The 24,310-nt window shown below is 38.8% G+C and overlaps 1 protein-coding gene across 1 annotated transcript; it reads left to right on the top strand.

Moving 5' to 3' along the window:
- acbd6 (acyl-CoA binding domain containing 6) lies at window positions 1-23,665 on the top strand. Its single transcript, XM_046871611.1, has 8 exons — window positions 1-556; window positions 1,790-1,854; window positions 2,494-2,587; window positions 3,383-3,468; window positions 4,524-4,629; window positions 8,545-8,634; window positions 20,047-20,077; window positions 22,847-23,665. The coding sequence occupies exons 1-8, from the start codon at window positions 329-331 to the stop codon at window positions 22,999-23,001; spliced, it is 855 nt and encodes a 284-aa protein (XP_046727567.1). The 5' UTR covers window positions 1-328; the 3' UTR covers window positions 23,002-23,665.
- Window positions 23,666-24,310: the final 645 nt, after the last annotated feature.

Genomic DNA, 24,310 nt, shown 5'->3' with positions numbered 1-24,310 from the left:
GACGGACCAATACCAAATCACTATACACTTCCTCTATAAGTGCACTATATAAAGTTTAATAGTTTGCGCGGACATTTTCACACTAATTTACTCGATCATATATAAACCTACAGCGCGGTGTTATAGCATTTTTATTCTTTTGCAAATACAGGGGAGTGTTTTTCTATTTCGTGAAGTGCACCTATGTAGAGAAGAAGTAAGATTTTGAGATACAGCCCGGGGGAAGTCTGATTGACTGGGAGAAGCTCAGCAGAGAGAAAGCCACCGTGTAAACACACCGGGTTCACGGTTCAACTTTTTTCCCCCCAGAGCAGCTTCAAGGGAGGAAATGGCGTCCCGGTCCGTGTCCTCTTCCCCTGACTCGGCGACAGGATGGGGATCCGACTCGGGGAGGCCTGAGCCGGGTGAGGAGCGCAGTGTGGAGTCCGGTAGCGGCTCGGGGATGGAAGGAGAAGAGCTCGAGCGCGAGTTTGAGTGCGCCGCAGAGAGAGTGCGCGAGCTCGTGCAGACCGCGAGCAGGGATGAGCTTCTTTATCTGTACGCCAGGTACAAACAGGTAATTCTCTCTCTCTCACACACACACACACACACACACACACACACACACACACACACTCACACTCACACACCTGCACTTCACCAAAACACACATGCACACGCGTGCTCTCACAGAGACACCAACACACATGTCTACATTATAGACTAGAATATACACACTATATTGACAAAAGTATTGGGACACCTGTCTTTCCCAGCCATGTGTGCTTCTTTCCCAAACTGTTACCAATAAGTTGGAGGCACACAAGTGTATAGAGGGTGTCTGGATGCTGCAGCGTGAACATTTCCCTTTGTTTAATCTAGGAAAACCCAAATCCTGTTCCATGTCCCTGTACACAAACCCTGCATGAAGATATGCTTTATATTGGAGTGGAAGACTTTTGAGATGAATATGAATCCTGACTGCACCTCAGGCCTCCTCATCTCACCTACATCAGTACCTGATTTTACTAACTCCTCTTGTGTACTAAATGAATCTTTACACTCCAAAAGAGAAACGTCTTCCCAGAAGAGTGGAGGTTATATTTATGGGTCGACCGATTAATCGGCATCGATAGGTGATTGCTGGAATTCTCCGTAAAGAATCCGTACCGATTCTGTGTAGCGTCTGTTGATGAAGCGGCTGAGAAGGTCAGCTGTCATTACGAGAGCGGCCTCTAGGGGCGATGCATATATTTGTATCATTTATTATTTGCATATATGTTTATATATATTCACATTTATTTTATTTAGCACATTTTTGTAATTCGTAATACAGTTTAGTACTTTTTTACATGGAGGGCTACTGCTTTTTTTCTTTTTTTAAATCCAGTATTTATTTAAAAAACTCAATCAGTTTTTAATCTAAAAAAAACTAATCAGTTGATTAATCGATTATTGCCAAGTATGATTCCAACTTGCTATCCGTATCAGTAAATGTCACTACCGCTCGACCTCTAATTAATATAACAGCAAATTGGGGACTAAATGTGAAATAGGACATTCAGGAAAAAGTACATACCAGTCTTATGGTCAGCTTTTCTCAAACAGAGATATCCGCAGATACACATCCACACACACACTTGAACAGAGATTCAAATTTACACACAAGATGAATATGTTTGTGTGAGACAGTTCTAGAACCTTGTGTGTGTTACAGCATTAGAACCATGTGTTATTGTGTAATATTGTGTGTGTGTGTGTGTGTGTGTGTGTGTGTGTGTGTGTGTGTGTGTGTGTGTGTGTTTGACAGGCCACTGTGGGGAAATGCAACACACCCAAGCCGGGGTTCTTTGATTTCGAGGGTCAGAGGAAGTGGTGAGGCACCATGTGTTCAATGTCAAGAATATGTTCCTGTTTCCAAAGCAACACAGAACACTTTCGAAATGTACCAATTATATTTATTTTAGGGCTGTCAAAATGAACGCAAATTAATTTTAACGGCACAAATTTTATTAACGTGCGATTAATGCAGTGCACATTTCTGTTTGACCATATTAATAAAAAATTATAAAGAAATATAAAAAGAGTCAAAATCACTAAATATTGGTTTTACTAAAAAGTCTAAAATCAAGCACCAAAATTTGCCACAAGGCGCACATTCTGCAAGTAAAACCTTCGTGTGGAAACATAACATTACTTTAGAGCATTTACAAGAATTTTTTGTTCATGCTCAATGTTGAGTTTGTTTTCACTAATAATAAACATACGTTTGCATAAAGCATCCATATTTGTCCATGCCTATGTTGATTAGAGTAATACTTATTTTAAACAATATTAATTTAAGGTACATTTAGAACAGATAAAATGTGCGATTAGGTTGCGATTAAACACGAGTTAACTCATGTCAATCATGCAGTTAATTGCGATTTAAATATTTGAATCAATTGACAACCCTAACTTATTTGTATCTAAATATGTAGTTAATGTGTGGGGTGTGTTTGTGTGTGTGTTCAGGGGAGCATGGAAGCAGTTGGGTGATATGAGTAAGGAGCAGGCCATGCAGGAGTACATTTCATCTGTTCACACACTCGATCCAGATGGATTTAAGGTAAATCACACACACAGACAGACAGTGGAATGTCCAGCAGGGGGCAGTATGATTACATTTCTCATTGAGCTATTTGTGACCTTTATCACACTCTCTCTCTCTCTCTCTCTCTCTCTCTCTCTCTCTCTCATTGTTAACTTCTGCCTGCCTTTTTCTTCTATCACTTTCACTCTACCCTTTTATTGTTTTGCCTTTTTTTCTCTTTTCTCTTTTTAATTTTTGTATGGCTATTTCTGTCTCACTGTTTGTCTTTGTCTCGATCGCTCTCTATTTCTATCTGTTTCTTACACTTTTCTGTTTCTCTCTCTCTCTCTCTCTCTCTCTCTCTCTCTCTCTCTCTCTCTCTCTCTCTCTTCCTCCCTCAGTCCCTCCCTTTCTCCTGTGTGTGAGATGAGATGTCTCTTTTTTTCTTTCCCTCTGTGATGTAACTCATTGTGACTACACACATACACATACTCTCTTTACAAGGACAGAGGGATGAGTGCGCATCTGCTCTCCATCTCTTCTTTTGTTAAACGAGTGCGAGGACAGCCAGGGCGCATCAGCAGTGGCTCTGTTTTAATCACAGCGAGTGCACTTCGCTCAGGGAAAGTGCTCACGCACACTTTTACACTCGCTGCTGTGTTACAGTCATTGAATACACACACAATGCAGCTGTCAGGGAAACGTGCGTGCGCCCGCGCACACCCACTGCTTCTGTTTTTTGTTCAGAACAAAATTACACCAAGATGTTTCTCAGATATAATACTGCTTTTAGTGCTGCCTGTCTATACATATGCGTGTGTATGTGTGTAGGGTTCGTCCGAAAGAAGGAGAGGAGAGCGCAGGACAGCATTCGGTGGCGCAGCAGTGAGCTGTTTGTACCAGCAAGAGACGATCAGGTCTCACACACACACACACACACACACACACACACACACACACACCCACACATAGTTATACAACACACACTTTGCATTACAAGTTAAAACTGTTGATGACCTACCGAGCACTCACTGCAGCACAGAGCATTCTGCAGTGAGTGTGTGAGTGTGTGAGTGTGTGAGTGTGTGAGTGTGTGAGTGTGTGAGTGTGTGAGTGAGAGAGAGAGAGAGAGAGAGAGAGAGAGAGAGAGAGAGAGAGAGATCTACAAATCAGCAGGTTGTGGAATGTGCACCTAAATTAATTAGTCACTTTCTAAGATGAATGATGCCAAGACACACATGCATACACACATGGACATGTTCACACACACATGCACATTAATTTATCTTATACATACTTTTAGATACACTTACATGTACCCACGTGTGGCGAGTCTCTGGAGTTTATTTCAGAAGAGTAAATAAAGAGAGGCTGGTGAGGGAGTGAGTGTTTATAGCTGCTATAATGTACATGAGGACACAAAGTAAATCAAAAATAACTATAAATGGTTACAATGAAAAACAAATGTATGGTTTATTAATGAATCAAAGATGATTAAAAAAAATATAATAAGCCAGATTGTGACGATGGAGAAGAATTGTCTTCCACCGATTGGATTCTAATCTAGCCAAAGGGGATTGGAAAGTGAGGTCTAGAACATGCTTTAGGCATTTCACTCTGGATATTTATCTTCAAACCGCGTTGTGATTTTTAGTAAAATTCCCTCAAGTGGCTGTAGTGATGTCATAATAACTGATGGAGTTCACTGTTAATTAGCGTAATTAAAAAAGACTTTATCAGGTGCTGCAGGGGAATTTATTAACGACCTCCACACTGCTGTGATTAACGCCACAGGATTGATATTTATTACAGTTACTGTAACCCTGTAGAAAACACACACACACACACACACACACACACACACACACACACACAGTATTGTTACTCTTAGATAACACAGTCTTGATGCCTTTGTCTGGATGTTAATAATGATGTCAAAATATGATTGTTGATCTTGTCTGTATGTGTGTAGGGAGGAGGATAAGAACATATTTGACTACTGCAGAGAGAACAACATTGAGCAAGTTCGCTCGGCCCTTAGCACCCGCAATGTCGACGTCAACACCAAGGATGAGGAGGTACGAGGACTGTGTCCCAAATCAGTCCCTTACTTCCTGTGCCCTACATTTTTTTTCTTTATTTCTTTGCACTTATTAGTTCGACTCTCTTTCCCCCCTTCTCTCTTTGTCTGTAAAGCTGTAGTGCAGTAGACTGCCCTGCAGGGGGAGATGCAAACTTATCTCCGTTTATTTTGAGAAAAACGTGTTTAGATGCAGCTTTAGTGACAAAAGGTCTATCTTAATCATTACTTTCCTATGCACACACAGAGACAGTCCCACTTTACTGGTTATTCTTTTAACGCTAAAACACAGTCAGGGTTTATGGCTGTCTGAGGAACATTTACATTTTATGTGCTCAATCAAAATCTTTTTTGACATACAACTACTACTCTTACTACTGCTACTACTATCAATACTGCATTTAGATTTATAGCATTTGGCAGACACCTTTATCCAGAGCGACTTGAGGGTTAAGAGCCTTGCTCAAGGGCCCAGTAGTGGCAGCTTGGTGGTGCTGGGATTTGAACTTGAGACCTGGGATCCAGAGCCCAATGCCTTTATCACTTAGCTACTACTGCTACTATTGCACCCCAATTTCAAACAAAGATGGAATTCTCTGTAAACTCTAAATAAAAACAGAATGCAATGTTTTAGCAAAGATTATAATATAATATAAAATATAATCCCATATTTTATTCAGATTAGAACATGGAAAACATCAAATGCTTAAACAGAGGAAAAATGTCATTTTGAATTTGACATTTTCACAGCATCACAACTTTTTAGTAATTGGGGTTCTATTACTTTTACTGTTACTTTTACTATTATTGCTACTACAGGTAATACTGTTACTACTACCATTACTACTGCTATTACTACAAGTGCTACTATTATTACTACTGCAAATACTGTTGCTACTACTGCTATTATTACTGCAACTGCTAGCATTATTACTATGACTGCTATTATACTGATTCTACTTTTACTGTTATTAATTTTACTATTACTATCATTCTACTAACTAGTGTATGTTACTTATTATTATAATATTACTATTTTTACTAGTACACTCGTTACAAATGCTACTAATACTACCAATGCTGCTGCTACTTTCTTTGCTACTATTATTACTTCTACAATCATTGCTACTGCTATTTCTATTAATGTTTCTACTTAAACTGCTGTAATTAATAGGAATAGTTTTACTACTATTCCAACAATTGCAAATGCTCCTGTCATTACTACTGCTACTTTTAATAAGTCATTTCATGTCAAATGTGATATGAAGATCATGGAAGTGAATAATGATCTTACTAAAACACATTTAACTACAGTTTTTTACAGAGTTACATTTCATACAGTGTATAAATACACTTAGATAGTTTCAGGAACCGATGATCTGCAGTGCTCTAATATGAGGTGACATAAACTCTTTGTGTAACCTTTAGCCTCTGACCTGTAGGGGGTCAGCGTGTGTCTCTGCAGAGGCCAAACTCATTAGCTTTAATGTAGGAGGAGGAGAAATCTGGAAGTTTGTCAGAGGATGGTGTTCAAGAGCATCGGGTTTGTGCAGTGGCATTGGGGTAGTGAAGGGGGATATAACAGGCTAACAAAAGGGACCGTTTCAAGGGTATTTAAGTATTTAAAGGTATATGTTAGGGATAATTAGTGGTATTTACGGAATATTGGGATATTTTGGGTTGTATAGTGGGGCATTTTGGGGATATTTGATGGCATTTGTGGAGTATTTGGCATATTTGGGGGTGTGGAAAAATATTGGGGATAAGTGTAAATATTTATGGAATATTGTTTATTTGGCTATTCCGGGGTAATTTGGTGTTTTGGAGCGTATTTGAAACTGAGTAGGGCTTTTTAAGAATTGCATTTCTGAGAATAAGGTTTATATGGTTATTACTGGGAGTTATCAGGCAGGATTGCGAACAGTAGAAGTGTGCAGAATGTACAATGGGTAGTTGTAGTTATATATTTGGAGAGTTTTTATGGGTGTTCATGGGTATTTATGTATATGGTCTTGTTTCATTTAGGCACAATGACATTTTATCATAAAATGTGTGTTCAAGAGTATAAGATTTTTGCAGTGACATTGGTGTAGTAAAGGGGGATATAACAGGCTAACAAAAAAGGTACAGTTTGAGTATTTGTAGAGTATTTATAATGTATTGGAGGAATTTCTTTTTAAATTAGAGGGTTTGAAGGTACTTGGTTCTGGTGTATTGAGTAGGCAACTGTAATTTGGGGTAATATAATAATAATAATAATAATAATAATAATAATAATAATAATAATAATGAGGTATTTAGAGGGTATCTTTATGATTTTAGAAGATACATAAAGATTTTAGGGTTTTTTAATAATATGGGATTTTTTAGGTTTGAGGATGTGAAATGGGATTATTCAGGGATACTGTTGTGACTTTGAGAGAATGGTATTCAAGAGTATATTGTTATTTCTATGGTTATTTTTTGATCTGGGGGTATTGGGCAGTATTTGGTGTAGTGGAGATGGTATATGGGTTGATATCCAGATATATCGAGGGTAATACTGGAGATAGATTGGAGTATCAGAAGTTTTGGAATTTGGATATACTCAAAGTTATGGGGTTTGGTGGGGTTTGTGGTATGGGGATATAGAGAATATTGGTGAGGTATTTGAAAGATGTTTGGTTAATAATTGAATTAAGGAATATTGGGATGTTTAGAGTATTCTAACGTTGAGGGTTCAAGGGTATTTAATTATACAATTTGGAAGACATCCACAGGTGTCTCAGACTGTAATGATGGTATTTTATGCTCTATATGGTGAAAAGGGTATGTGATTTGGGACTTGCCAAATGTGACACATGATTGTGTTGTACAAGTACTAGTATACTTGGTTAGTACTAGTGTCGTGTAGTACTAGTGTACTTGGTTTGATCACTTAGCTGTTTTTTTTTCCCCCACTCTGTTTTTGTTAAAATAGTGCACTGTGTAGTGAACAGGGTGCGGTTTTAGAACAATGTTGTGTGTAATCTTGTGAGACTGGAGGAGGAGGGATGATGGTCCTTGCTTGTGCTGAAAAGTTGATGAACAGTCCAAGGGAACAGCGTGCATAAGAACTCCTCGCGGCATGCGCCCTGCTCCCTCATAAATATCCATTTTAGCGTTGGGCTGTGGTGATCGATGCTGTTTAAACGCAGGAATTCGCCGTAAGGAGTTTGCTTTATCTAATTGGCCGTCGCTAAAAAATGAAGTGGGCAGCAGACGCGAGATGAGGGGGGAATTTTTTCTCCTCTGTGCTTCGTTCATCCATCATGGACGCCCTCTCAAAACGCTAACCGCCCATTTGTTTCTGGAGCACAAATACCCATAATGCTCCTCTGTCATGCTCCAAGCAGGACTCGACCTGCCATCACCTCGGGAGGCGGCCTGCGGGAGGCGAGGCTCTGAGTTATAAACTGCTGCACATCATTTATTTATTTTTATTTCTGTGGTGAAGTTTAACTTCATGAGGATTAAAAAGATGGAGGAGGGGCTTTAATCTCTTTTTCTTTCTCTCTCTCTTACTCACTCACTCACACACACCCACACAAATATATTCAAAAGAATTCAACTACCTGAGTACTAGAACACCTTTTTTAATCCCCACTCCTTTTTTCATCCCACTCACCTTTTTAAGCCCCGTCCCCTTTCACCCAACTCATCTGTTTAAGCCCCCCCTTTTTCACCCATTCACCTGTTTTAAGAAATGCTCTTTTCACTCCACTTACTTGTTATAAACCCCTCCCACTTTTCACCCCATTAATCAGTTTTAAGATCATTCTTCTTTTCACCCCACTTACCCCTTTTTTCACCCCATTCATCCCTCTATTTGTACACATTCACCCTATTTTCTACCCCTCCTTAATTAAAAGTATATCTCTTCTTACTCTTTCAGGGTCGAGCGCTGCTACACTGGGCATGTGACCGAGGACACAAAGAACTTGTGACTTTCTTACTGAACAACAATGCCAACATTAACAGCCAGGTAAACACACACACACACACACACACACACACACACACACACACACACACACACATTATTTTAGTGGTGTCTTCACAATACAATAATCAACATCATCACAATTCCTGTCCTGTCTACGAGACATTTGCGGTCCAAGGATCCAGCACAGGGCCATCCCATAATTCAGTTCACTGCTTAGTTGCCATGTTTACAGGCCACTAGGAATGCAAAGGAATATTTTAAGTGTACATTGTTTTGCTGATGGGGAATTTCGAGCGCACCATGAGGGGCAAAGTGCAATAATTCAGGAAGAATAAAAAAACGATATTTGAGATGTTTATTTGTAATGCACAAGCAAGTCATCATACTGCAGTAAAAGTTTCCCAGCAGCCAAGGTGACCCTCAGGTAAGTATTCAAATAAAGTATCATCATGATATGGACACACAGTCTAGAGGTTTGCAATCGGATTGCTCCGTGTTAATTCTCCTGATCCCGCTCGTCCTGATCCTCCATCGGACAGATCAATCAGAAGTAATCAGACAAATTGTTTGCTTTTTTTTATTATATATATATATATATATATATATATATATATATATATATATATATATATATATATATATATATATATAGTCCATATTATTAGAACATTTACAAATGCCTTTCATTTGTTATATTGAAGATCAGGAGGATTTATTATTAAACCTCAGTCAGATTTGTGCTTGTAGACGAGCTACAACTTCCAGCATCTGTTAAGCGAAAATAATGTTAAACCAAACCCAAAGAAAACATAGTTTTTAACATTTTGCTGTGCAAAGGTTTTAGGCAGGTGTGTAAAAATTCTGTAAAGAACAAATGCTTTCAAAGATACATGTATTTTAATCGTTTATTTATTATCAATTTGCACAATGCTGCAAAGTGAGTAAACAGAATTACAATTCAAATCAAATCCTACATCACTTCTAAATCAATTCATACACTTGCACAAAGTCATTTTGTATAATCTGAGTCAGCTGTATGATTAACCAGTTATACCAAGCAGGTACTAAGGATCATCAAGTTCATATTACAGGTTGAAACAGTCATTAACTGAAACAGAAACAGCTGTGTCATAGGCTTCAAATTAGGTGAGGAACAGTCACAGAAGGCTGGAAAACTGTTTTATATCACAGGTCATATACCATGGCAAGACTGAGCACAGCAGCAAGACACAAGGTAGTTTTACTGCAGCAGCAAATTCTCTAATTCTCAAAGATTTCACTTCAGACTAAAGTGTCAACATGTGGTGTTCAAGCTACCTGCCTAAAACATTTACACAGTACTGTATAAAGTGTGTGTGTGTGTGTGTGTGTGTGTGTGTGTGTGTGTGTGTGTGTATAGATAGATAGATAGATCGATCTAATGCTCACGCGATAGTCATAAGTTTGTAAGCACTTTTGCTTCATTTTCTAATTTATGAAACATTTTTGATTGTTAATCTTGTCATCAGCTTAATCACTTTATTGGAAAGTGGAACTTCAGAATGTTGTCAGTATTAGTTTTGTCCCACTTTTGCTTTAATAGAAGGTTTGCATAAATGTTAGATCAGATTCAAGCTTGAACCCTGGAACACAGCAAAATTCAAAACTTCTTCAAATTGTTCTTGCATTTCCAAACCCCAGGATTCACATAAGTCTAAACAGAACTAAAAGTGTAGTGTCTGACCTGTCCCCACTGCCGTCATAGCTTCTTATATTAAAAAGAAAAAATGTCATATTGACTCTAAAACACTAAAATTTGTTACACATTTGTTTATATTTAATATTCCAAACAAAGAAACCCAGATAACAGTTTCTTTCCCCAGCTTTGACTCCATTATATGGGTTATTCATCTGCACAAATCCGATTTTATATAGCCATTAAATAAAAGTGATTATTTTCATTTGTTGATTGTGAGTGTGTGTGAGTGGCACCCCCCCCTCTCTAACACACACATTGTAAATTTAATAATATTAAAATTAATCAGTTGATGGTAGCACTGTATTTATCAGTAATCCTGGATCAAGGGGACTACAACAGGTAGTGGCTCCATCCTCAAGCTTGAGCTTCTTTGTTCTTTATTTATTTCATTTTTTTAATAACATTTTTGTTTGTGCCACCTGTCGAAGATTTAGTGGTCTCTGACAGCAGCTCTGACAGGTTTACAGGTTTGTGTTAATATTAATGTGGTTGTTCCAATACGTTCTTGTTTGCATAGTAAGAATTGTTTTTTAAAAATAGAGCTGAAACGATTCCTCGAGTAACTTAAGTACATCGAATACAAAAAAAAAATAATTGAGGCAAATAATTTGCTAGTGATTCTGATGCATCCGGAAATGTTGGATGTTTACGAGAAATAAAGTCAGATTTGCTAGGAAATAAGTCGGACTTAAGCAAACTTTTTAATGTGACGGAAACAGGCTTCCATGGGATTCAGGCCAAAAAAAACGACAGAAATCATTTATTTTTATATATGATTTTTTAATTCATATATTTGCATTAGCATTTTGATGTAATATGGCAGATAGATGCTTTAAATGGGTTCAGTTTTCACAGATACTCGTGTATGCAATTTTAGGCATACGAGAATAAACGGAAACAAAAGGAAACAAATTACTTTTTCCTTTTAAGACACCCATCTTTTTTTTTATTGTATATTTAGTATTGCTCTTTAATAAAGAGAGAGAGAGAGAGAAACATAGAGAAACATAGAGCATTGTAAGGGAACAAACTATAGCTGCTTAAAATAAGTGAGAATGTTCTGATGTGCCACTATAAAAAATATCAAATATCAAATTTGTGTCAAAATCATTGGAAAGTTGTTGCAGAGTAAGAGGAATAAAACACTTCAAAGTGTTTTACTGAGTGTTTCACTGTAGCACACAGACACTTGGTGAGTAATTATTGCACACACCAAATACACACACCTAAGGGAAAAAATGAGTTAAAGACATTGCTGTGTGTGTGTTAGTTAATGTGTATGTGTCGGTGTATACTGAGATGAAGAATTCCATGCACATGATGGCTGATACCATATTAATCCCAGCATACAAATTGGATACCCCCCACACACACACACACACACACACACACACACACACACAGAGTCTTAGCAGCTTATTGAGATTCAGTGGTGAGAGTGACTATACCTTCAGACCCCTCGTGTTTCTTCGCCATGCAACAAATCACCCTGATCTCTGCATCATAACCAATCTCGCATTCAATCCGTCAGAACCATGCCGACTTCTCACTGAAGCTCTCTGCTCCCAAACACATTGTTGAGTGTTTTTTTTTTTTTTTTTCTTTTCAACAAAACGCTGGTTGCAAGAATTTTGTTTTGAATTTAAGATATAGCTTGGGGCATCAATAAATTTGGTGAATATATATTAGATGATAATAATAATAAACCGTTGCCTCGGGTTTTTCGGGTGGATGAATGTGAATTATATGTATTAAGTCAAATCCTTTCATAAAGCACATTACAAACATTACAATATTGGTAGGATAAATATTTAGGAGTGTATAAAAGAATTTAATGAAAAGAATGCACATGCATTTTAAAGGAAGAAACTAAAGTACACTTTTCTGTTGGACTCACTGCTACGGTTTGTCTCGATTTGAACTTGCAATCTCCGGACAAGTTTCTACTAAAATATAAACTTCAAAAGTTATGATGTAATGTATATCTAACTACTACTTATCAGATATACACTTAGTACACCCAGTTATAACTTTACAGGCTGAGTTACAACTTTACCCCAACTTTACATTCACCTGTATACTTTGACAACCAGACCTACTACTTTACACTCTGACTGTTGACTTTTGACCCAGACGTATAAACTTCCCCCTCTGACTTGCCTATATTTACAAATGTACACTCTGGTGTATGACTTTACATCAACAGTTACATTTGCCAGCTTGACTTATGATTATACAGCTTGATTTACAGTACCAGTCACCCTTTTGACTTTGCACCAAGTAGTACTCATTTACAGTCCAGCTTGATTTTACACCCAGACCAACTACTTTATATGTTGACATTTGACTTCACACACAGAATTGCAACTTTATACTTTGACTTATAACCTTACACCCTAATTAATTTTTTTACATTCAAATGTGATGTTACACTTAGACCTGAATTACGAGCTCATACTCTTTCTTAGAACTTGATGCACATACGTATAACTTTATACCCTGACTTACGAGTTTATACTCTTTACCCCCTGACGTATGACTTTACCATTTGACTTTACCTACACTTAAAACTTACATTCAGCTTGTTCTACTTTGTATATGTTTTTTTGTAAGAGTTTACACTCTGACTTATTAGTTTATATTTAGGTGTTTATCCTGACTTACCGCTTTACACCCTGACTTATGACTTTACGCCTTGACATTTTTCTTTACCCCTGACTTATGACTTTACCCTTTGACGTTTGACTTTACCCCTAGACTTCTTAAACTTACATCCATCTTGTTCTACAAACCCGATTCCAAAAAAGTTGAGACACTTTACAAATTGTGAATAAAAAAGGAATGCAATATTTACAATTTACAATTTTATTCACAATACAATATAGATAACATATCAAATGTTGAAAGTAAGACATTTTGAAATGTCATGCCAAATATTGGCTTATTTTGGATTTCATGAGAGCTACACATTCCAAAAAAGTTGGGACAGGTAGCAATAAGAGGCTGGAAAAGTTAAATGTACATATAGGGAGGGTCAATTGGCAACATGATTGGATATAAAAAGAGCCTCGCAGAGTGGCAGTGTCTCTCAGACATCAAGATGGACAGAGGATCACCAATTCCCCAATGCTGCGGCAAAAAATAGTCAAGCAATATCAGAAAGGAGTTTCTCAGAGAAAAACTGCAAAGAAGTTGAAGTTATCATCATCTACAGTGCATAATATCATCCAAAGATTCAGAGAATCTGGAACAATCTCTGTGCGAAAGTGTCAAGGCCAGAAAACCATACTGGATGCCCCTGATCTTCGGGCCCTTAGACAGCACTGCATCACATACAGGAATGCTACTGTAATGAAAATCACATTGGTTTAGGAATACTTCCAGAAAACATTGTCGGTGAGAACAATCCACCGTGCCATTCGCTGTTGCCGGCTAAAATTCTATAGGTCAAAAAAGAAGCCATATCTAAACATGATCCAAAAGCGCAGGTGTTTTCTCTGGGCCGAGGCTTATTTAAAATGGACTGTGGCAAAGTGGAAAACTGTTTTGTGGTCAGACAAATCAAAATTTGAAGTTCTTTTTGGAAAACTGGGACACCATGTCATCCGGACTAAAGAGGATAAGGACAACCCAAGTTGTTATCAGCAGTCATTTCAGAAGAACAGATCTCTGATGGTATGGGGTTGCATGAGTGCATGTGGCATGGGCAGCTTACACATCTGGAAAGGCACCATCAATGCTGAAAGTTCTAGAACAACATATGCTCCCATCCAGACGTCGTCTCTTTCAGGGAAGACCTTGCATTTTCCAACATGACAATGCCAGACCACATACTACATCAATTACAGGATCAATTAAGGATCCGGGTACTGAAATAGCCAGCCTGCAGTCCAGATCTTTCACCCATAGAAAACATTTGGTGCATCATAAAGAGGAAGATGTGACAAAGAAGACCTAAGACAGTTGAGCAACTAGAAGCCTGTATTAGACAAGAATGGGACAACGTTCCTATTCCTAAACTTGAGCAACTTGTCTCCTCGATCCCCAGACGTTTGCAGACTGTTATAAAAAGAAGAGGGAATGCCACACAGTGGTAAACATGGTCTTGTCCCAACTTTTTTGAGGTGTGTCGATGCCATGAAATTTTAAATCAACTTATTTTTCCCCTAAAATGATACATTTTACATACATACATTTTCTCATTTTAAACATTTGTCATCTATGTTGTATTCTAAATAAAATATTGAAATTTGAAATTTCCACATCATTGCATTCTGTTTTTATTCACAATTTGTACAGTGTCCCAACTTTTTTGGAATCTGGTTTGTACTTTGTATATTAATAAAAAAATATATAAATAAGCATGTTTTTCATACTGCTAGTATGCTAACATTTCTCTCTTTGGTAGTATGCTAATGTGTATCCAGTTGTTTAAAGGTTAATATTGGTCAAATTGCTAGAATGCTAATGTGTATTGAATTAAGAGCAGCAGTCCATTAGCTGACACTAACATCACCTTTTTGCTTTCACCATCTTTACTGTTGCTGAGTTTATTTAAAAATTTGACCTAAACAGGACGTAAAATTCTAAAAAAAAAATATATATTAAAATAAGCGCAAAACATGTGACAAGCATCATCATCGGCCGTTCAGATTTTTTCTTGCTGCTCCTCTCATTCGTCGCTGCCAGCCACAATATGGACACTCAACAGCTTTATTCCTGCTGCTCACATAAAGCGTGCACATAAATACTGCAGAACATTAAAGCTGTCCACAGAGAGAGAGAGAGTGAGTGAGTGAGAGAATGAATGAATTAAAGTATTTCCCAGCAGAGGCTGGAATTGCACTGCTGCTTCTGCTGCTGCTTTATTGGTCTTTTCCCCACATGAGCTCTTTAGCCTTGCCTCAAGCATTGATTTTCATATTAGTGTGGTTTATGCATTTATTTATTTTCAGTATTTGTTTTTAAACTGTGCAGATGATCCCATGCTTGCCCATGTTAATTCCCTGCCCCTCCTGGCCTAAAGTGGAATCACTTAATGGAGCCTAAGATGTCCCAGGGGGATGGATGCAGGAAGGGGGGTTAGAGGGATGGCTGGATGGATGCAGTGAGGGAGGGAGGACTGAATATGGTTAGTGTTTTGTTTACAGAGACGCTCTCTAAATGCTGAATAGGCACACTGAGAAAAGACGGGTAAATCAATGGCGAGAAACCATCAGCGGTTAAAAAAATAATAGAAAAAAAAAAAAGATGGAGGAGCGCTGGAATGAATGCTGATCTTTTCTCCTGCTGGGACTGAATCAGGTTGCATCCATGACTGCTTAAGGCATTTTAGTGGGATGTACTAGGTGGGACTATACAGTCTATGGTCAAAAGTATGTACATGCCTCAGCAGTGATGTGCTTGTTGAGCGCTTTAGTATTTATTCAACTACAAGAGCATTAGTCAGGAGTCTCCAGTTCATCAAATGTATTTAGTGAACTTGAGGAGATCAAGGCTCTGTACGAGACAATTGAGTTCTTCCACTCAAATTTTTCTCACCAACCACCTTGTCTACATGGAGCTTGCTTTGTGCACAAAAGCATTGCCATGCTGGAACAGTGTTTGGGTCTTTTGAAGGGGAATTGTAACGAGGACATGTATGAGGACAGTGTGACAGCAGTGAAGTGTGCAGTAGGAATGACAGACTGGTTGAAGGTGGAGGTTGGACTGCATCAAGGATCGGCTCTGGGCCCTTTCCTGTTTGCAGTGGTGATTGACAGGTTGACAGACGAAGTCAGAGAGGAGTCTCCATGGACTATGATGTTTGCAGATGATTTTGTGACTTTTGGTGAGAGTAGGTAACAGGTTGAGAAGAGCCTGGAGAGCCGGAGGTACACGCTGGAGAGAAGGGGAATGAAAGTCAGTAGGAGTAAGACAGAGTACGTGTGTGTAAATAAAAGGGAGGGCAGTGGAGTGGAGTGGTTGCAGGGAGAAGAGGTGGTGAAGGTGGAGGAGTTCAGTTCGTTTTTGGAGACAAGGTGAGGGAGGCGAGATTGAGATGGTTTGGATCATGCAGAGTGAAAGAATGCTGAGGATGGAGCCACCAGGAAGAAGGAAAAGAGGCAGGCCAAGGAGGTGGTTTATAGATGTGGTGAGGTAAGACATGCAGTTAGCTGATGGCCCAAGACCATCCTCCAACATTACTGCTGAAGACAATTGGAGAATATTCGGACTTCACACCACATCTCACAATGCTATTCTGGACTTCCTATTTTAGGCATTTACACTATTGTCACCAAGTGTGCCATTTAGGAACTCTGTTTACCCCTGTTTACCCCTGTTTATCCCAGTTTACCCCTGGTAAAGTAGTTCACTACAGTTCCAACCTGACCTTGAACTTCAAGGTCTAATATTCCAAGAGATTTAGTTACATAATCTTGCCATCCTTTTTTTTCTAACTTATGTTGCAACAAGCAGTCATCTAATCATCAGTTTACCTTGCCCTTCCTGGTCTGAGAAGATACCCTAACCAAACCTCATAGAATACCTAAGTAGATACCTCACCCATACAGAAACTCAACCCCAGCTGCCCAGAGTTACACCACAAACTCAATTTCCTAATTTTACCTCATTCGCAACTCACAACCACTGACATCTTATTCACCCTAATTTGCACCCTTTCCCCGTACATTGAAGCCATAAGTTCAATTTTGGAAGAAACTGACAATTTAGTTTGTGCCGGAGTAGAAGAATGTTTTTAGGTCTGCCCTCTCTGCTCGGCTCATGTGGTGCCTGGTCAAGAAGGGCAACTAAATAGATCACTCATACTTGAATATTTCATATATCTTGGAATTCCAAGGTAGTCCATATGTTGAATCCTTAGAAGGCACCCTAAGTAGGTGTTAAAGCTGTAATTTACAGCAACTGTAATCTCAAGGACAGACTGAAGGGTATAACGAGTCCGCACACACACAAACACTGACTCTCGCAACACACACTGTGAGTGGCAAGGTGAACACACGCGCACGGACACACGCACACAGGTGAAGCAGATGCAATTAGGACTAACCGGATGTCCTGATCCTTTTAGGACAGCTACACTCGCACACTCACACACACACACACACACACATACACACAAACACATGCAGAACAGTGTGTACACATCCAATTGTTTTTCAAGTGTATTTTGTGTGTGTGTGTGTGTGTGTGTGTGTGTGTTCTGATGAATGGCATTTGCTGATTAGTGTTGATCTGCATAAGAACAGAGCAAAGCTCTATCGATCCCTCTATCCGCTGCACTCTCATCATAAATCATCATTACTTACCCATTTCCCTCACTTCTCCAACTGTACTGTCAAAAAGCAAGAGAAAGAAAGAGAGAGAGAGAGAGAGAGAGAGAGAGGTGGGGGATGAGAAAAAAAAAGGGATTTAAGTCAGATTACGAGACTAAAAGATGAAAGAAGAAACACATTGAAAGGGACAGAGGGGATAAAATAAGAAATAAAGAGCGGGAGTAAAGAGAATATAAAGAGTTTAAAGAACAAGAAAAACCAAAAGGAAGTGAGAGAAAGAAAGATTGAGCAAAAGAGGGAGAGAGAGAGAGAGAGAGAGAGAGAGAGAGAATAAGAAAGATCATCGCATGAGACCTACTTTTCTCTCTAAATTCCCTCTTTATTCTTTATCCTTTCTGTCTGTGCACGTTTCTTTTCTCATCTTTTCTCTCCTCCCTCTTGTGTGTGTGTGTGTGTGTGTGTGTGTGTGTGTGTGTGTGTGTGTGTGTGTACACCGCTCTTATAATCCAATTGGTGAATACTCAGGGGTTTTTGGCTTGAGACGTGGAGTGATAGAGCGAGAGTGGAATATTGATAGACTCTATGGAGTACACACACAACCAGCAACGACATTTAAATATAATTTATTAGTAATATTTCTTATTAATTAATTATTAATATTAATAATATAGTTATTATTATAGTTGTTATTTATCGGTCTCTTTTCTTATTGGTCAGGGTGTAAATGACCCTCGACTGTGTTTCATTCGGAATTCATCATACACGTCATAATCTGTCATCAGTCCTAGTGAAAGGAAGAAAGGAAGAGAAAAGTGTATTAAAAAAAATTAACAAAGAGAGAATTAAACAAGGAAGGAAGAAAAGAAAGTAAAAAAAGAAAAAGTGGATGAAGCGGACAAAGTTTTGATAAAAAAAAAGAAAAGAAGGATGATGGAGTAAAAAGTAAAAAAGGTGAATTATCATAATGAAGCCTGAACAAAGTTAAAAAGCTTGAGAAAGAGTGTGTGTGTGTGTGTGTGTCTGTCTGTCTGTCTTAATGGATAAATGATGTACAGGGTCACACCTCACACTCAGCCCCAACAAAATGGCCGACAATCCAATTTTTTCTCGATTCCATCAGACCGCTCCTGATTCATTAGGCTGAGCATAAACACACACACATCATCAGTGATGTGTGATGTCTTCCTGTTGTAACTGCTGTACCATGATCCTGTGTGTGTGTGTTACAGATCACTGAAGGAGTTTACATTTGCTAAATCTGTTCATGTTTAATTATACCTTTACACTATATATAACACACACACACACACACACTCTGAGCTCTCTGGATCACTAGGGATTTGTTTTCACGTTACACTGGTTTTCTGTGTGTGTATATGTATACACTGCACTCACTGGGGCAACAAATGATTAAAGGGCAATTAAAAGCTCATCACTCGTGTGACGGTCGTGACCAGCGGGCATTAAAGCATTTAACCTAGATGACGTGTGTGTCATCTGCTAAACGTCTTGATTTACAGCTCTCACACACACACACACACACATGAAAATATGAACATATTAATGTTGTAAATGTTGTAAATGTTGTGTTGCTCTTTGTCTGTTCTCTGTTTTTCTCTTTTTTGTTCTTCTTAATTTCTCCCTCTATGTGACTCTTACACTCCAACACATAAGTATCAGACTGTTAAAATTGTGTTTCATTTTCACTCTGTTACTGATTAAAATCCTGTCTTCTGTCTATCGTGCCATCCTGGGCCTGTGACATTCTATCACTCTGTGCTTTGGTTTGTTGCTCCGTCCTCTGTGTTTTGCGTCATCTTTCACCCTGTTGCTCCGTCCTTTGCTCTGTCACTCCATCTTTCGGTTTTATTGCCGTGTTCTTTGGTTTAGATCACTTTGTCTTTTGGTCTGTCACTCTGTCCATTGATATGTCTCCCCATCCTTTGGTACAATGCCCTATCCTATGGTTTTATGGCTCTGTTCTTTGGTCTTTCGCTCCATACTTCGATTAATCGCTTCGTCTTTTGATTCATTGCCCTGTCCATGGCGTACTGCATCTTCCCTGGCATATCACTTCATTTTTTATAATTTCATCTTCAGATGATGACTCCTCTATGTTTATTATGTCTTCTGTGGGTGTTTGCAATTTTAAGTATTTTTTTTTGTTGTTGTCTATTTTTCCTGCCTCTGGTCTTAGTGCTTGATGTCCTGTTTTTGTTTTAAGTTTCTTTAAAAAAAAAAAAAAAAAACAGGTCAATTCATGGATTCTATTAGTGTTTAATGGTTTTTGCTTTTGGCTAGTCAGAATCCAGAACTCAGCAGTGCTGTGGAGTTAGAATTAAATACTGAGTGTACTTTCTGTCTCACATCTCTCTCTCTCTCTCTCTCTCTCTCTCTCTCTCTCTCTCTCTCTCTCTTTCTTTCTTTCTTTTTCAGGACAATGAAGGTCAGACTCCTCTGCATTATGGTAAGAACCTCATGTTTCCTGGGATCTGAATGACTTTAAAGTGATGGGAGACATTTAAAAAACATTTTTCAGCATTTTGTTATACTTATACCTAATAAAACGAGCTGTAAATAAAAAAGCAAAAAATGCACACTAATCTAAAATAAGAGCAAGGAAAAGAAATAAGGAACAGGGAGTTTACGAAACAAGGAACCCTAAAACCAGGTGTAAAATAGGGAAGCAAGCAGTTTAAGAAATAATGATTTAAGAAGAGTTTTGGGGAAACAGGGAACTAAACGAGGAATCTGAAAACAGAAACTAGGGCACATGGAAATGAGTTTTAGGAGTGAAGATGGAATGAGGAAACGAGAACTAGGGGCCTTGGCCTTGAAGTTAGTGATGAGACTAGGTGGATTAGAACACGCAGATGTTAGTGACTGCAGCTGCGTTTTCTCTCATTGTTCCATCAAGTGAATTTCATCCATCACTGTCTCCTTTGTGTGTGTGTGTGTGTGTGTGTGTGTGTGTGTGTGTGTGTGTGTGTGTAAGTAATAATCACCAGTTGTCCCAGAGGAAATCAGCTCTCTTTCCATGTCACATAACAACACGTGTGTGTGTGTGTGTGTGTGTGTGTGTGTGTGTGTGTGTGTGTGTGTGTGTGTGTGTGCACCATCTGTCCTCGGACTGTACACTTGTCAGGATGGGGAAAAACCCCACAAAACATTACGGGTGAAGTGTGTGTGTCAATATTCATGACAAGTAGCTTTACTTTACATAATGCACACACTTTGAAGAGCTATGTACATGACTATATACAGTGGAAACCCAAAGTAGGAATGTCTTGAACTCTTCAGTTCTTGTAAGGGTCCTGGAACCTTAACATTAGACACACACACATACACAAAAACATTAGCAAGGGGATCTTTCAGATCGCTAATCAACAGTATTTTAAACATCAAGTGGCGGGCGGTGCATTTGGTACCTGGTGGGGACCAGGTACAGATAGTGGGGACGTACCCGACTTAATCCACCTCTTAATACCACCACTACCACGTCACAATAATAGAAACCATCAATACAATACAAAAATGCAATATAACAACAGGTGGTATTAGAGAGAGAGGCATTTCACATATGGAGGGTGAATACCATTTTACTCAAGCAAGAAACCCAGTTAAGACTCCAAACCTCTACACTACAACCTCACCTGCATCATCTGGAGCAGTTCAGAATCAATATCAATATCAAATACATAAAAATATAAATAAAATACAACCTACTGACCAGAGATGTAGATAATTTGCACCGCTCCTCAGAGGCTGTAATCCAGTTGTACCGCTCGTATTCACTGGTCTGGAAGTGATGAACAAACCTTTTACCAGGCTGAGACAAGCTCAGATGTCTAGCTTTTGTTGAAAATGGAATTTTAAGTATGTCAGAGACCAAATCAATTTCTCTTCCTCCGTAGGCATAAAAAAAGTCTTACTCAGATGTATTAATGTGTGCAGAGCTACAGACGTGTTTTGCCGGTCGAACTCGGCTGTAACAGTTTCCCTCTGACCAACCAATCAGATGACGGAAAAATGCTTTTATTAAGGAGAATATGGTTAAAAAAAGGTCTACAGAAAGGACGTTGAAGGCCCTGGGCAGATTAGATTGACATGGTAGCACATAGAGGCTGAAATCTGATTGGAGAAAAAAATCTAACATACACGTACTGGAAACAGTGCAGCCAAGAGAAACACTACGAAATGGTGAGAATAAACTTTTGGGAATAAATTAATACAATTTCATGAAACAAATATTAGAATTTAGGTTATAAATGTAGGTCAGTGCTTCAGATAGTGTTTACGCCAGCAGAGAAGGCTTTTCTGGCCATGACCGCCCGCCACTGAAATACATAAGGGTCCTAAGTTCTTGGAAAGGTTAGTGTGCGCTTGTTTTAAAGCATGTAAAGCAATAGCAGCTCTCTCTGCCTCTTTCATTCACTTTCGCTCTCTCTCTGTCTTTCTCTTTCTATATTTTCCTTTTGCTGTCTGTCTCTCTTTTTGTGCAGCTCTTTTTCTGCCTCTCTCATCTGTCTTTATCTGTCTCTCTATTGGCCTTTTTCTTTCTTTCTTTCTCTCTCTCTCTCTGTCTTGCTGTCTGACTTTTTGCCACCTGTTTGCGCTCTCCCTTTCATGCTCTTTCTCTATCTGTTTCTCTGGGTTTGAGGTTAAAAGGTCTTTGTCAGTCAGCATTTTTACTCTTGAGTAAAGTGTGCAGGTGTGTGTGTGTATGTATGTATGTATATGTGTGTAAATGTGTGTATATGTGTGTATAAAGCTTTCCAGATTTTTCAGCATCAGCTCAGGAGGTTCACTAACCCGGTTAAGGACACACACACACACACACACACACACACACACACACACACACACACACACACACACTCACCCTGTGGAGACTTTTGTGTGAATACACCTGTCCGTGTTTGGTGTGGATTAAAGATGTTGGTTGTTTTTTTCCATGTATCTTTCTCTCCTTTCTCTCTCTTCCTGTCTCTCTCCATTCTTTGTCTCTATTTCTCTCTCTTTCTATTTCCCATCTTGACTCTCTTTCTCTTCTCCTTTGCCTTTCTTTTTTTGTCTGTCTCTCTCTCTTTCTTTCTTTATTTCTTTCTTTCTCTGCCTTTTCCTCTTTCTTCCTATCTCTCTCCCTTTTGTGATCTCTCTTTATCTCCCTCTCTCTTACTCTTCCTTTGCCTGTCTTTCTCTCTCCTTTCTTCCTCTGCATGTTTCACTTTCTCAGCGTCTGCGTGTGAGTTTGGGGAGATAGTGAAGCTCCTCCTGCAGAGCGGTGCTGATCCCTCCATTAAAGACGGAGAAGGTTCTCTCCCCGAGGAAGTGACAGAGTCCAGTTCAATCTCGTCTCTCCTCCGACAGTACAGCGCTCCCAAAGGATAAAACACACACTCTCTCTCTCTCCCACACACACACACACACACACACACACACACACACACACACACACACACACACTCTCTCTCTCTCTATATATATATTTTTTCCTTCACCTGTATCACTTCACCTTTATTACTTCCTTTCTCAGTCTCTGTTGTAATGAGGACAGAGCTGAACCTGCTGTGTTTCTCGAGACAGTATGTGGGTTAGGGTTTAGGGTTTAGAGTTTAGGCAACAAGTTGAGGGTATCAGTAGGAATCTGTGTTTGTGCTTTGTCCAAATATTCCACTGTGAGTTCAGTCCTTAAAGCTATGATTCTTTATTGAACAGGGTTTAAGGGATTTCGAGTTAACAGTTTTCAGGGTTGGGGTGTAGGAGTTCATAAATTTAGGTCAATTTGCTAATCTGTAAACCCTCAAATTTAACAAATAAACACCTAAATTGCTAATCCCTAAACCCTAATCCCCAATTCTAACACTCATTCGTTGATGCAGAATAAACAACAATGAGCTGACTTATCTTTACACCTGCCATATGTAGTGAACTTACTGCTAAGTGTGACACACACACACACACACACACATACACACACACACAAACGGTTTTATTTAAAAACAACAAAGGTTATACAGTGTTATTGTTCTATTAAAATTGCTGAATAATAAAAGCAGTGTGATCCTCTTTTTTTTAATGTACAGATTTGTTAGATTTTCGTTTTTAGCTGTTTAAAACACAAATATAAAAAAAAAAAAAAACGAGCATCTTTGAACATCATTGTGACTATTCATATGATCATATTTGACACATTTATATAGAGATCAACTGATCAATCTTGGGCATTTTTAAATTAATCGGCATCGGCAGATTGTGCTGCAAATTAGGCCGATTATTAGTCATGCTCATCTGACACGCCAAAACTTGCGTGTACGTTCTGCGCTTGCGTGAGAAAAAATAACCCATACAAGCATGTGGCAGTAGTCTGTATTCTGCATCCAAACAGGAAGTCATGTCTGCTAATTTTCAAAGACGAGCAAAAATGACAAGCGTTGTCTGTAAGTTGTTTGGTTCTTGGTTCTGAGAGTTTGATAAATTATACACCATGATGTGAATTTATTTGTGCAATAAATGCATTTAGGGTGATATTTATACATGGAAAACAAGCTCTCAGAAATGTCTCCAAATTTCTGGACTGCTCCGAGAATATGTCTTATTTATCCAGTGTTGGTAGCTGAAGCAGAGAGGAAATTTTCAAAGCTGAAACCAATCAATGGGGGAGATGTTGGGTCATTGTGTGGTTCACCCAAGGCCTCAT

Source organism: Silurus meridionalis, chromosome 17 (assembly GCF_014805685.1).
Source record: "Silurus meridionalis isolate SWU-2019-XX chromosome 17, ASM1480568v1, whole genome shotgun sequence".
In the NCBI taxonomy this organism is placed as follows: Eukaryota; Metazoa; Chordata; class Actinopteri; order Siluriformes; family Siluridae; genus Silurus; species Silurus meridionalis.
The sequence above is the reverse complement of the archived record's forward strand: the minus strand, read 5'-3'. Positions and strand labels throughout refer to the sequence as shown.